This window comes from Urocitellus parryii, chromosome 14, assembly GCF_045843805.1.
Source record: "Urocitellus parryii isolate mUroPar1 chromosome 14, mUroPar1.hap1, whole genome shotgun sequence".
NCBI classification, from domain to species: Eukaryota; Metazoa; Chordata; class Mammalia; order Rodentia; family Sciuridae; genus Urocitellus; species Urocitellus parryii.
Genome location: NC_135544.1, coordinates 28,763,833 through 28,778,630, shown reverse-complemented (window position 1 = coordinate 28,778,630; position 14,798 = coordinate 28,763,833). Strand labels below are relative to the sequence as shown.

The 14,798-nt window shown below is 42.4% G+C and overlaps 1 protein-coding gene across 3 annotated transcripts in view; it reads right to left on the bottom strand.

The window, feature by feature from the left end:
- The window catches only part of Acsl1 (acyl-CoA synthetase long chain family member 1), a 59,258-nt gene that overhangs the window by 32,232 nt on the left and 12,228 nt on the right, over positions 1 to 14,798 (bottom strand). The window contains exons 1-4 of one of the 3 annotated variants that reach the window (XM_077792574.1): positions 10,785 to 10,867; positions 9,582 to 9,687; positions 9,364 to 9,470; positions 8,861 to 9,087 (exon numbers count right to left, since the gene is read on the bottom strand). In XM_077792574.1, coding sequence (XP_077648700.1) covers positions 8,861 to 9,055 — 195 coding nt within the window. In that variant the 5' untranslated portion in view covers positions 9,056 to 9,087; positions 9,364 to 9,470; positions 9,582 to 9,687; positions 10,785 to 10,867. Of the gene's footprint in view, positions 1 to 8,860; positions 9,088 to 9,363; positions 9,471 to 9,581; positions 9,688 to 10,784; positions 10,877 to 14,798 lie in introns of those variants that run through there. The other 2 variants (XM_077792575.1, XM_077792573.1) reach the window with 2 other exon arrangements.

The window sequence follows — 14,798 nt, the reverse complement described above, 5'->3', positions numbered from 1 at the left end:
ATACCCAAAGGACTTAAAATCAGCATACTGTAGTGACACAGACACATCAATGTTTATAGGAGCTCAATTCACAATAGCCAAGCTATGGAACCAACCTTCCAAAGATGGCATTTCTCAATGGTATCTTTGGAAAAGCACAACTGTTTCCTATATTCTGCAGAGTGGTTCTCATGGCTGTAAATGGGGCCGATGCGATTCAGGGGAACAAGACATAAGCTTGTTCTGAAGGAGCCTAAGTCTTGCCCGTGAGTGACCAAAGAGACTCCAAGGATCCTTGGCTGAGAAGAGTCTGGAAGAAGTCAAAATGGACAGGCAGGAGGAAGCCTGGAACCTGAGGAGCACAGGCTCATCCTACAGTCAAAGTCCTCAGTCTGGGGAGCACCTGGCACTTGTTAGGAAAGGGAATTACCAGGGCTAAATCAGAAACCCTGGGGGTGCAGTCCAGTAACTGGTGTCTCAACAGGTTTGTCAAGATTCTGGTCCAGGTTAAAAGTTTGAGAAGCATCATCCTGGAGCCATTCTCCAACAGAGAAGTGGTGAAGGTCAAGGCAATGCTTTAGAAAGAGCAGGGAGTTCAAGCAGTATGTAGAGCAGGATGCAGGGAGAGACGAGATAGAAACCCATGTACTAGACCAGCTTGGTAGGCAAAAAAGAGAGAAGCCCCTCAGCAACGATGCACAGTGTCTGACAGGCACCAGTATGTGGTAGAAAAGGAGGAAGGGGATCCAAGGGCTGAGAAGAGAGCAGTTCCATGCATGCAAATGGAAGGCGAGGGGCCAGAGGGTAGGTTTGAAGAAAGAGACTGGGTTTAGCTTGGATATGGAGATGGTATCCCTTCAAGACAGGCCACCTGTCTTGGTCACCACCCCAATTCTCATTTTGAAAATCACTGCTCTAGAGGATCATTTTATAACAAACTTTTATTTAAATAATCCTTTAGTTAGGTTTAAATTTTGAGTGGTATATAATCTTTAGGATTTTGAGAAACATGGAGATAAAACTGCCAAATCAAAGCTAAAGAAGTTAATTATATCCCCTTATAACCTGAGGACAAGATATTTATTACTCTAATTAGCAATTAAACTAATTAGCAAAAGCTTGAAAGGGAAGCAGTGAATGAGATGTATGCCCAAAAGAGGCACTAGCTTTAAGACACAGGTAAAATGGGTAAAAAAGTTACAATGCCACTAAATTGTAAGGCATGTACTGGAATTTTCAGAGAAGGGTAAGTGAGATGGGTGCAAGCACAAACAAAATTTTGTGCTTTGAAATTTGTTACTTTATGAAATAATCACATATTATGTTAAAGAATCATCATATTTTATATTAAAGAAGTTTTGAGCTTTGAAGCTATCCATTAACTACCTGAAAAGACACCTCTAAAAATGTATACAAATAAAGGCCCCTCTAGGGGCAGCAGACACTTCTGAAGGCTGCTTCTAACTTGCAAAAAAAAAAAAAAAGAATCATCATATTTGATGCATAAGTATTCCCATTCTTGAATAAAAATGTTGTACAATACTGAGTATTTGCAACCTCAGTTACACCTACAAGCAGCAAGGACAGCACTTTGCCCGCCGGGAAGCATGGCTAGAACCATTGGAGCCCCCAGTGTCTTCACATGTTATGAAACAGTCACTTCAAAAGCAGGCATTTAATTACTAGGTTATCCAAGTCCACCTGGCTATTTCTAGGAACATCTATGGAAATGGAAAATAATTTAAGTGTGGCCTTCTGTCATAACCTGCTGATTGGAGGTTGGGGGCGGAGGCAATCAGTTGTGCTCAAGAAGCTAAAGAGAGCTAAGGAGACAGCTCTGACCAGTCATTAAGACTGTGAGTCAAGGAGATTATGGGGTTTTTATGCTTTCTGTTATAGGCCCCTTTCATGTGGTTACATAGTTCTTCCAGTTTTAAAACAAAACAGTGTTCATTGAACACGCTACAGCCAAGTCAGTGGTCACCATTATATTCTCCAACATATATATGAGCTAAGGTGCCTTGGAGGTCAGTCTCCCTGCAGGCTGAATTAGGAAATAAAGGCTCAGGCTAAATTAGAATAATAAAAGTTCAAGTTCTCCTTCAAGGCAGGAAGGGAGAAAGCTAGGAGTAGGAAAACGATGAACATCTAAGGATCCGCTGCTCCCAAGACTAAGGCTCTTGCCAATACTTGATAAATAGGAACACTTGCTGACGAGTTATTCTGTGCACTTTCATATTTAAATGCAAAAGCAAATTACATCCCTGAGATTTCTCAGAGGCACAAAGGCCCAGGCTTTATAAATAGTGGTCTCACTCATACCAATCTACCTAATGCGTGTCTACAGGCCTTATTAGTGTCAGGTAAATGCCTTATTGGGCTACTGTTGTTCATTCTCAAGGGAGGGTTGGAAGGGGGAGCAGGAAAAAAAAAAGACAGACAAGGCAGCGAGGGAGGAAGGGGAAATGAGAGGAGGAAAAGAAAGAAAAGGAGCAGTTAAGAAGTGACTTCTAAAGAGATCGCTGACCACTGAATTTTAACACTACATCCCATCTTTAGGGGAAAAAGCAGCATGTGGAACCCCAGTCTGAGAGGTAAAAAGTGACTCCGGGCTTTTTCTGCATAAAGTATATCCCTCCTAGCATTTACGTTTTATAGATCTCTTCCTCTGGCCAGGCTACCAACATTCGTTTCTTTTTATAAAAAAGAACAAAACTGCTTTTCTCTCCAGTGGCCCTTCACAGGGGGTCTCTGGCCATCAATTTCCACAGAGGCTCAAGCAACTCTAGATTCTGATGTAGTAGACCAGTTGTTTTGTTTTGTTTTGCTCTGCAGTATTGGGGATCAAACCCAGGGCCTTGCATGTGCTACTGAGCTACACCCCCCCTGTGGACGAGGTGTTTTAAAGGTTAGCCTATGGGAAAACCCCTCCACATCCCCCACAACAATTTCTGATAATGAGCAGGACATTTGGATGATACCTGGACTGTATGCTTCACTACAGAAAGTCACAGGGTAACAGTGAACCCCTGGACTTGCTATCCACTACATTACTGGCTAACTTCCCAAGATCCTTTACTCAAGCGCAAACAAAGCTTCCCTGTAACAGTCAATGCTGGGTTTCCACCCACACCTGCAGGAAGGTGAGTATTTACTGAGTACTCGTTAAACGCCAGTCACTTTCCAGATAAAGAAACAGTCTCGGGGGGACACTTTCCCTTTCTAGTCCCAGGTCTATGAAATAATAGAGCAGAGCTTCAAAGCTAGCTCAAGGGGACACCTGGTCAGTGGTTGCAAGCAGATTCCAGACTCGCCCATGGGTCACTCACCGGCATCTTTGAGGAGACAGAGTCCAGAGCACCATTGCTTAGCTGGGCATTTTGATTCTTCAACACTTTCCTCTAATTCTCAGAACTTTCTGTTCTTTCCACTCCTAGTTCATTCTCCAATTTCTAACTTCCTGAGCTCCCAAGATCCCAATCAGAGGATTTGATTGAGGGAGAAGGCGGGGTGGGTGGGGGGTAATGACCGAGCTTAGCAAAATAGCTAGCTCCTCACCAGAAAAAGTCTGCCACTCACAGGAGGAACAATATCATCCTCCCACCTCAATGAAACAGGAGAAAGTTTCAAGTCACAAAATCCAAGTGGCCACAAACACACAATGTTGGGAGGACTACCTACAGAATTCTTACCTGCCAGCCATTTAGAACACACACAGCACTTTGCTTCACCTCTGCCTCGTCTACAGGGACCATATCTCCTACCCTTTGTCGCCAGCCTTTTGGATTGTTGGTGTGCAACAGGGATTTTGTCAAGTGGCACAGAGGAGGCAATGTTTGTCATTTTTTATTTGGCCCCGACTGGCCCCATTTGGGGGAGACTGTTTAAAACTCAAATAAATATTAACAGCATGCATTTCTGGGATTTATGTGTACATGTGTTCCTTGTTTAAGGAGTCCTGTGAGAAGTGGCATCATTTCAAAATCACACGGTATTTTCAGACCTGTTTTATCATATTTCTGTACAGTGAACATTAGCTTTTTCTTCCTACTAAAGGGAACCCAGAAACAAACACTTCTTTAAAAATAACAATCAACCTCTTTCTTTCCTTAAATTCCTAAGACAGCTACTTAATTCCCCAGTAGCCTGGTCTTGGCATGAAGACAAGAAACTCTGCCTCTGGCTCTCACTAATTCCCGTCCCTCACCTGCAAGGCACTCACCCAGCTGCCACGGCTCCTGCTGATACTTCCTCCACCTAATCAAACCCCTAGTCACTTGCTAGAGTGTTTCTAAGTCTGCACAAACATCTTATAAACACCTTACCTCAGTTTCCTATGAGTGTAGTTAAAAAAAAAAGTATTTTAGAAAGGAATATATATATATAGTTTGTTATTAAGAAGCCTGCTGAGTTTTAGAAAAGGTGCTAAAGTTATCTAAAGGTATGAAACGCTGAAGTTTGCACACTACCAGAATAATATTTCTGAGCAGAAACAGCACTCGAAGAACACTCTCCATCCACCCTCACCATCCCAACTGCTAGGATTGCTTGCTGAAAATGCCCTCATATGTTTGAACACTTTTCAGGAAAACATGGCCAAGAACTCTTGGAATTGCCCAGGGTAGAATTAGGTAGTTAAATCTCTGCTCACATCTTTATTTGATCACTTGAACATTACACCATGATCAAGACAAGGAAGAAATAAGCCATGGGGAATCTGTGGTTACAAATGCTAAGTAAATGCCAAGATATAGACAAGATTGACACTAGGAAGACTCCAAGTAAGAAGCCAAAGCACTAGACAAGAAAACCCTCTGCAGTCTCATTTGCACCTCTGATCAAAAATATATCTGAAAACTACTCGGACCCACCCAAGGCCACCCAAAGGTGAGAATGAGGTTTCTATTTACAAATGACTACAGAAATATTATAGATGGTGTCACATTTACAAACAGCAACAGAAATAACCAATGCAACAACTGTTCCTAACCTCCCTTGGTACTCACATGCTACCTTCCACCTGGATCAAACTCATTAGTCTAATGCCCCATCCTATGGCTGGCTTTGACACTCCTGCAGACTTCCAGGATGGCATCAGAGAGTGTCAGTGATACCACCATCCAAATCCATCTGCCCTTCTCTGACAGCTCCCTCTCAGGCTTGACCCTAAATGTCTGCCTCACAGCAGTATTTGATCCTGCCCAATTCAACAAGAGCTCTCCAGCTCAGAGCTGGTCCCCGATGCTCCAGTCCAGGAAGGCATCACCTTTTTAGTTTATATCATCATTACCTCTACAAGCCTCTGGTGTGCGTTTTCATGAACACTTATGAATCAATGACCTGTTTTCTTCTCTTGAAGAAATGACTTATGCCAGTTTACAAGTGGCTCTTTACATCTACACCTGGGTATAAATTGATTATATGGAAAAAAGTGATTCTACCAGCCACAGGGGGAAAAATCCTACTCCATAATATGCTCCATACATATCTTCTCAATGTGGACTAAGAATTCTAACTCATGTTGCGGTGTGCATCTGAGTCGAGGGGTTTGTGGTTCGCCGGTGCAGGCCTTGGCATTGAGAAAACCTCCAGTGAGCTGTAACCTTTGGATTTTGAAACCAATACACACAGGGTAATACTATATGTAGTTTACTTCTTTCAAGTTCTTACCCGAGAATGACCAGTTTTAAGAAATGAAAACAGGTTATTCTCATTACTTAGTTCAAGGATGGCTCTCACTCTCTGCATGGATAGGAGTCCCAAGCAGTTCTTCGCACCGACCTATACATTTTCACAAGTGAGAGGCCTGTTCCATGGCTCCAGCCAATTGCGTCTTCAGATTCACCTGGACTGAACTAAACTTTTCTTATTCTCGGATCTTCCCTTGCCTGAGCCCTAGTTATTTATATTACACAACTTTCAAACTGCTACAGTGAAGGCAATCCAACAGAGTCCCATATCTTCCACTGACTCTATGGCATAACTTCATCTCTCTGGGTTCAGTTTTCTCATGTAGAAAATGTGAGTGTGAAATGAGAAGACTTTTAGGGAAGAAGAAAGCTAATATTTCCTGAATACTTATTGTGGGCCAGGCAGACACTGTGTAGCTGAAGGAGGGCAGAAGCCATCACTTCTGTTTTCCAGATGAGGGATGTGAAGGCCACGAGAGTCAGGGGAACAGGCCCAGGGCTGTCTGGTCTAGCAGAGGAGACAGCCCACCCCGCCATGGCTCTCTAGCTCCCCAGTCCTTTCTGGCTCTGACATGCTCTTGTCCTTCCCTTAAGTGAAGCCACTAGGTCTGAGCCCTAACCATGCCAAAAGGTTTCCAGGCGCGCCAGGGAAGAGCATCTTCTCTAGGGGGTCATGGCTCTTAATCTGACCAAGCAAACTAGACCCAAATAAACAGAAAACCTTGCACATCGAGTATAAAAGTGTTTTAAAAGCAAATAAACTCCACAAAGACTGCTTCCATCCTCTGCTCAAAGCCACAGAGCAGCAGTAAGCACAAAATTTCAGAGGATGGTGCTCCTCACTGGCCAGCAGGGACAGTCTGGCTTCAGGTCACTGCTGCGGGTTGGTGAGCTGCCACAGAATACACAGGCATGGGACTCTTGGGACAGGGTATGCTCAAAAAAATCAGATGATGCTCAAAAATTTAAGAAAGGCTTCTGGACTCTTGGCCCTAAGCCGAGCTGCCTTGTGTAGGCTACAGTGTGGGTCTTCACTGCCTTTCCCGTATGGATCCACAGCATGAGCGCTGGTGTCCTCTTTACGGCCCTGAGCGTTCATTCAGAGGAAATTTAAAAGGTGTAGTTTACACAGATTCTCTGTGCTGCTGCTTTAAAAAAGTGGAGCTGGGAAACAGCCAGTGTGGGCTGTGAGGAGAAGCGGCCAAACCAAAAGTGCAGACTCCTCTTGTTTTCATATGCATGCAAAGCTGACGGGAAAAGGAGAGTGATAAAAACCCGGTGAGATGGGAATGGGCTGGTAAATGGCGCTCCTGGTTCTCAAAGCAGGAACAAAGCAACAGCATTTCATTCTGATAGTCAGTCCCTGAAATAGTTCCAGATTAGCAGGATTTTCACCACTACCTTATGAATGAATGAAGCTCTTCCTTCCCTGCCATAGAAATCCATATGACATATATCAAAGCATCTATAACTGGTAAACACCACACACCACACACACACACACACACACACACATTTTTGAAAAGCAAAGCAAGTTCAGTATCTATTCCTAAGACCTATGAATTCTGAAAATCAGAGCTCTATTTCTATAGCCACAGAGAAAAAAATAGGAAGTCTGTATACCAGATAGTAAAATAATAGATTTTAATTTTCTTTTTGCTTATCTGGAGTTTTGAATTGTTCTACAGAGAACTTGTATAATTATTTTAATAAGGCACAACGACTTTATGCTAAGCTAGAACTTAAAAACCACACTGTAAATGCCCTTACAACTTCTCACATAATAAGAATTAGGCATTTCTTACACTTCTTGCTAAATTAGAAATGTCTACCCTGTGTCGTTGCCAATACCCTTGCCACAGTGATGGCAGTGCCACCGAGGAATGCTTAAAACCACTTGCCAACCTCTTAGGGAAAGTTAAATTCTACTCCGATTTATCCATATGTAATTAGCAGAGGTAAAATATTAAGCTACCTTCACCTTCTCAATAGGAATAAAATATAAAGCCAACTTTTCTCTACAGTAGTTCATTCATTCTATGTTTCTATAGATCTGGCATAAGTTGGGTTGGTAGATGAAAATTTCATATGGATGAATCTAAGAACTTGTCTAAAACTAAAAACTAATACTCACTAATAACAAAATGTTAGTAAGCCAGCCAGGGCTCTCTGCAGAAGGATACATATGCTCCTCCTTGGCATTCAGCTGAGAAAAAATGGGGAAGGCCTCTTATTCTACCTCCACACCTAAAAGCAGTAAGTGAGGGGATCCCGAGTTTCACAACATCCTTCTGCCTATGTGTTGAAAGTTATAAACACTGAAAATTGACCTAGGGAGAGGAAAGCGAGCAGCCACAAAGCAAAGAGTAGGTAAGGGGTCAGAGTGCCACTGAGAACTTGGCTGCTTCTTCCTTTCAACCTTTCACGTTTTTTTTTTAAATGAACCCTACAAAGAGATGAAGAAGGCAAGGAAGGCAGAGCAGGAGCACTAAGAAAGAATCTTCCTGAAAGGGTCTTGAGGTTTCCCTATACCTTCCCACCCATTAGCCCCTAAATGCATATGTTCTGATTTAATTTTCACAACTGAGAGGGCATGACCTTCAGTTTGACCTGCTCATATACAACTGTGACACTCAATAATTCAAGCTTGGGTGTCTCTCGAATGCTCTCGTTTCTTCTTGCAGCAGCTGTTACTCTGACAAGTTCCCATGCTAGCCCTATGCTATGTGACATCCCAGTGCCCCTTTCTACAGTGTGAGGATGAGTTCCCAATAGCAGATGTTACACAAGTGAAATTCTCCTTCCTGGAACATTGGTTTGACGCTCCCCTGCTAGAATGTAATACCCCTGGGGACAGAGGCTGTCTTTTTACTCTTATAGAATTCTCCGTGCCTACACAGAGCCCAAGCCAGGCTGGAAGCACAGTGTGACCTCTGGAATGCTCTTCTGCGACTGTGGAGAGATGACCGACTAACAACAAACACCTCTTCTGTCCCTGGGCCCTGAATTTTGGCTTCTCTTTTTACTATTACCAAGAACCCCTGTTTGTTGAACACATTTCTGTTTTACACAGTGTCCTCACAAACACATATTGGAATGTGACTGTGATTCTGATATATCACCTTCAAAGGGCTTAACCAGTGGGGGCAACGCAGAGAAAACCCAGGAGGCAGGCTGGGTCCGTGACTTACCGGCACTTCCACTGACTGCATGGAGAGGTCACATGGTGGCTTCAGGGCTCTGGGCCTCGTGGCGTACCAGAAAGTTGTGATGGCTGCAAACGCTCCAAAGCCCATAAGTGTGTTGGTCGGAAGGGTGCGCACGTACTGCCGGATGTCAACCAGCTCTGGCATTCGAAAATACCGGAACAATTCGTGGGCCTGCATGGTCCTGTGCTGGTGGTGCCCTAGGTCGAATTCTGTCAGAACGGAAAATGTCACATTCATTACACAGAGAAAGGACGCCTCACCAGAATCCCCAGAGGCTGTGGCATTCAGCCCACAGTCTAATAGCCCATGATCCGGGTCATTCCCTGGCTGTCAAATTTCATTTTTATAAAAAGAATTTAGGAATTCATTTCTGTTCCCTTTCTCCATTATCTTGTGTTTAAAAAAAAAGGAAAGAAAGAAAACAAATACATTATCTTGCTTTTATTAACCACACTAAAAAGATTTTACTCATAAAGAATTCTTACCACAAGATGCTCAAGTAAGTGGCACCACAAGTTTCTACTTTCTTCCGGGATATTACATCTCTGTTTTCTTCCACCTAATCAAATACACTCCACTCCCTTTAGCAAGGCTAATGGGGACACAAATGCAAAGATCAGACAAGCCCAAACCACCTACAGTCTCAGAACAAGTTCCTCAACTGGTAAAACAGACCAATCCAAATTTCAAAAATGTCCCTGACCTTGCTGGTACTCTTCCCACCACAAAAGTGGAATATAAATGCTGGAAACCCACAGATGGCTATTCCGACGAGATCATTTTCTTTTATATTCCCCAGGACATCATATCTAAAATAAATGAATAAATTGGTGTCCATAAACTTTAAACCAAACACTGGAAATCTAGAAAGAGGTTATCATATAGTATTTGAGAGAAAGTATAGATTAATATTTAGGATCCAAGATTCTGGAATTAAATCTGGCCTCTCCAGCTTGTTAGCTATATGATTTGGGACAAAATACATTAGCTCTCTGTACCTTAGTTTTTTTTTTTTTTTAATCTATAAATGGAGGTGAAAATAATACCTATCTCATTGGACTTTCATAACTACTAAATGTTTCAAATAAACAGTTTAGGATAATGCCATACCCCAGAAAACGCACAATAAATGGTAGATATTCCTATTATTTCCTCTACCAACAGTCTGTGATTAGTCCGGAAGACACAACAGTAAGTTACTCAGATGATAAAAAACGATGCTTGCCTACAGTTTGCAAACTTAAGAAGTCAAAACACACAGAAGAAAATCAGATGAATAGCTTGATAGATGTCAAAGCCTCAAACTTAATGTTACAGACAATTTATATATAGTCTAAAAACTAAATGTGCAGTACCGATAAATAAATGAGAATAATTCTAGTAAGAAAACTGTTGATGAAGAACTATTCTGAAGATTGGCAGCAAGGGGAAGGAAATAATAGTAAATGAGCTGGAAGCCTTTTCTTTGGTAATTCCGATAAGTGTACACATTGGCACTCTAAGTTCAGATGGTACTTGTGAGCTACTTACTATGTATTTCCTTAAATAGCTAGGTTACAAGACAGAAAAAATTTTTCTTCTCTTAAATATAGACATTTTCTATGTAAACTCAAATCTATACTATTATATATATTTTTTTCAAAGAGTAGCAAAATATCAAGCTGCTTTTACTAACCAATAACATCACAGGAACCAATATAACGCTTGGGCTACTATGGCTCTGGATAATTTGTGCATGCATGTAAGCGCATGCACACACACACACAAACACAACATACACACAAACACACAACATCCACACAGAGGGAATGTCAAGGTTTAACATGACGAGAGAAAGAACAGATAAGCCAATGTCTTCAGGTCAAAACTCTGGAGAGAAAGCTCCAGCACTCACAAAACCACTCACCATCTGTGTCACCAACAGCTGACTGCTAGGTGACATACCACTGCAGAAACAGAAAAGGGCAGCAGGCTGGGGGTGGAGCGGGGGGCTGGAGGCACTCGGCTGGCGCTTGCCCGGCCTGCCAAGGTCTTTCAGGGCACTCGTCACATGCCGAGTCATACACTGCTGCCCAGTGGGCTAAAGGTAACTAGCAGACAAAATCCATACTTGACTTCTCAGGAGAACAGGGGGTGGAGGATGGGCCAATGAGGAGCTGGGAGCAGAGTCACCCCATTGCTCCACCCATGGGCAGGGACCGGCATCAGTGAGTGCTGCTGCCAGTACCAGTTCTGCAAACAGACACTGTTTTCTTTCTGCTCAGCTTCCCATCAAGAAGAGACAATGGGCATATATGTTTTTTTAAAAACCACTGGAATGAAATAGGAAGTTGGGTGCTTGGTCTAACCAACATGAGACATACCCAGAAAGAAACAGATTGCTAAGAGCTCACTCAGCACAGACTTATTCTAGATGAATTCATAGGAATTGTGCTAGTCCCATCACTGTGCACATCTGAGCACCTAGGTTGTAGGGGCACTGGGCTAGGAGTACTGGAGGTGACTGTGCCAGTGGCTGGGTGTGGCCTTCAATGGGCTCTCTAGTAGGGGAGACACAAAATTAAACAAGCAAGGTCCACCTGGCATCAGGGAGGGTCTTTCCAGGCGAACTGTCCAAACAGTATTGCAACTCTACAAAGACAACAACTTTACGAGTCTAATGTGCAAACTTGCCCTGCCCTCAAATCATTCTACCTCCCAGTTGTCTTCATCACCCTGCAGCCCTTCAATCTAAAAGGAATTATTCACCCCTTATACCCCCCAACCCCAGGTCCTTCTCTCTTCTTCCCCCAAAGTTTCTTCAGTAATTCCCCACAAATTCTAGATTATGTGAATTCACAGGTGCTATTCAATAGAATCCCATCCATGAGTGAGAAGAGCAAACAATTCCCTTCCACACAAAGACAGTCATACACAGGAGATTAATTTGTCCATTTTAAGCATCAGCAGCCAAGCTACAGTCTGCACTACACCAACAGGAAAGTTTAATAAGTCTGGGAAGAAAAAGTTTTTAAAAAATCTTCAGAAAACTGCAGACTGAATGGCTCACATGGAAGAGTATTTTATTAGATGCTAATCTGTAATGCTAAGCATTTAAATTCAGCCAAATTCCTACATTTAGTGGGTGATCATGATAAGCTATTGGAGGTTTTAAGCCATTCCACTCAGCTGGCAGCCAGGTAACAAGCTGCAAACCAACTTCAATGAACAAATTGGTTAATACTGTACATGGGAAAACTATGTATAAAGAACTAAGACAATACCCCATTTTGATCCATGTGAAAAACAACTCTCATGGATGAAACGGACAACATAATCTTTCCCCTTCAATTCATCTGCTATTAAGAAAAAGAAAATGAGGGGCAATAAATAGCCCTGATGTGCTATATGTGAACATAAACACCATGCCTTATGACTGAGGTTTAACAAGTCTCTAAGAAATATTCACGTACTTTCTAATAAATGGTTAAAACTAACGGAAGGATTGTGTTCTCATTTCAATGGTGTTCTAGTTGGAGATTTTTTTTTTCTTTCAAAAGCAAATTTCCATATCGTCATCTAAAGAAGTTTATAGCCCAGGCATATAAATCATGTTGCTGCTATTTGCTAAGAATATGATTCAACTGGCTTAAAGGCTTAGGAAGCTGGTATTTCTCAGTTGAGAACACACAAGGCTACGGACAGCTAGCTTCTCCTGCTACAGCTACTCTTGGGCATCCTTCTCCCCTCACTTACAAAAAGTGGATTTGCTCAGCTGGGTCTTTTGAATTGCCTATGAAGAAATTCAAAACGAAAGTGTAAAACTACAGAAATGACATGGGACGTAACAATCATCAGGGAAATCTGTCACAAGCCCAGTGTAAAGAAGCAGAGCAGAGGACGCCTTTAAACAGACATGAGTAGAAAGAGAGGGAGCATCTTACTGGAACGTCACAACAGCACAAGATGATGAGGAAACCAAGGCCAGAGACCAATCTACACAAGTGATACCTAACTTCTGCTGGGCCACTGACCCTGTCCACCATGAACACCCACATGATCACCTCACAAGCAGGGCTTGCAAGCCCCCTTCAGCCAGCCCCAGTTAAGAAACCGTGAGAACAGGTTCTCAGGGTCCTTCCAGTAGGAACACTCCACAGTCTAGAGATCCACATCTGAAATCCACCTAAACTCCCAATGTCTTACATGAGTGCCAGCATTTTATCCTGTCTCCCTGGCCTCTGCACATGCGTATTCAGCCCACTGTACACAAAGGTTCACCTCCAGCCACAGAGTTTGTATTATGAAAAAAGAGACTCAGAGCCAGAGGTAACTCACAAGGGCATCACTCTCTAAGGACACACATGGACACACTTGGACACACTTGTACGTACGTACACACACGTACACACACACACACCCCTCCTGTAATTCTGGTAGACTTTTACTTACATTAGCATTTTATTTTCTTCCTGTCATTTATAAACCAAAAACAAACAATCAAAAAACAAAACAAAACAAAATCACCCCAAAACAAAAAACTCAAAAAAACAAAAACAGGCGCTCTGGATGTTTCTCTCCTTCTGAAGTTCCTCAAACTTTCATCAAGCTGAATAACAGCAGTTTGAATGAATATTTCACTAAGAAAGCAGACCTCAAATAAACCCACATAAATAGCAATCTTGCCCCAGCAGCAGCAAATTAAGAAATCCTGACATCTTTCCTTAATGCAGCAAGCCAGGCTGGCAAGATACTGCCACTCCTTGCCCCACCTCCTCCCCTGCACAATAGGCTATTTACAGAAGGCTGAAAGCTCCCCCTTTGTTTGACCCTAGCTGGGCAGAGCTTGGGCCTCTGAGAGGAACAAGAGAGCAACAGCCAGGCCATTTGCTGTTCTTTCAATTTGCCACTCCAGAACTGTTGGATTCTTGCTCCTTCACCCTGGCTGGCAAATCACCTAAAGCTAGATTTGTTAAGCCACCACCTCCTGAACCAAAAGAGCAGTCAGGCTGTCCCTAGAGAGTGGGAGGCCCAGACGCTCCATCGGCTCCCAGTTAGAGAGGAAGGCAGAGGTTGCTGTCCAAACCCTCCCCATGCCGTGGCACTGCTGCCCTTGGCAGAAGAAGGACAAAGACCATTTGGGTAACTTTGGGATCTGATGCACAAATAAGCTTGTAGAAATAAGCTTGTAGTTCCACAGAGAATTAATTATTCCCATCCACGGCCTTGAGGCTTTTCTTCTCAACTAAGTACAATAAACTTTAAACCAGCGGGTTTTTAATTTTCATTAAAGGGATTCAATGGATTATCAATTTAATTTCCATGAAGATTAAAAATGGAGGAACAAAGCAAACAAAGGTGGCCCTGTTTTTACAAACTTGATTTCATGAACTCTTCAAGTCAAGCTGAATCTGAATACTCCAACACTTATACCACTTTCCGCCCATCCCTCCTAAAACCATCAGAGAAAGAATGGGACATAACACTTTCAAAGGCAAGCATAATGCAATACTATTTTTTTCTTTTTAACATTTCATTAGTTATACATGGACACAACATTTTGTTTATTTATTTTTATCTGGTGCTGAGGATCGAACCCAGTGCCTCACATGTGCTAGGCGAGCGCTCTACCACTGAACCACAACCCCAGCCCCTGTAATATTATTTTTTAATCAATAAGGTCAGGGCCATACCTTGCCCATTCAGGTTGGCCTTAGTTAACAACTATTATGTGTGCCACTGCCAAAATAAAAAATCCCAAATGTGACATGTCCAACTTGAAAAGAAAAACATTGAGATGTAGATGAAATAGACAAATATTTCCTTATTTCCATATTCATTCAACTCCATATATATTTAAGTCATCTGACAAATTACTTTGAAAATACCGTTTTTTTTTAAAAGATTCACATTCCATTAATATTTTACTCAAATTCTTTAA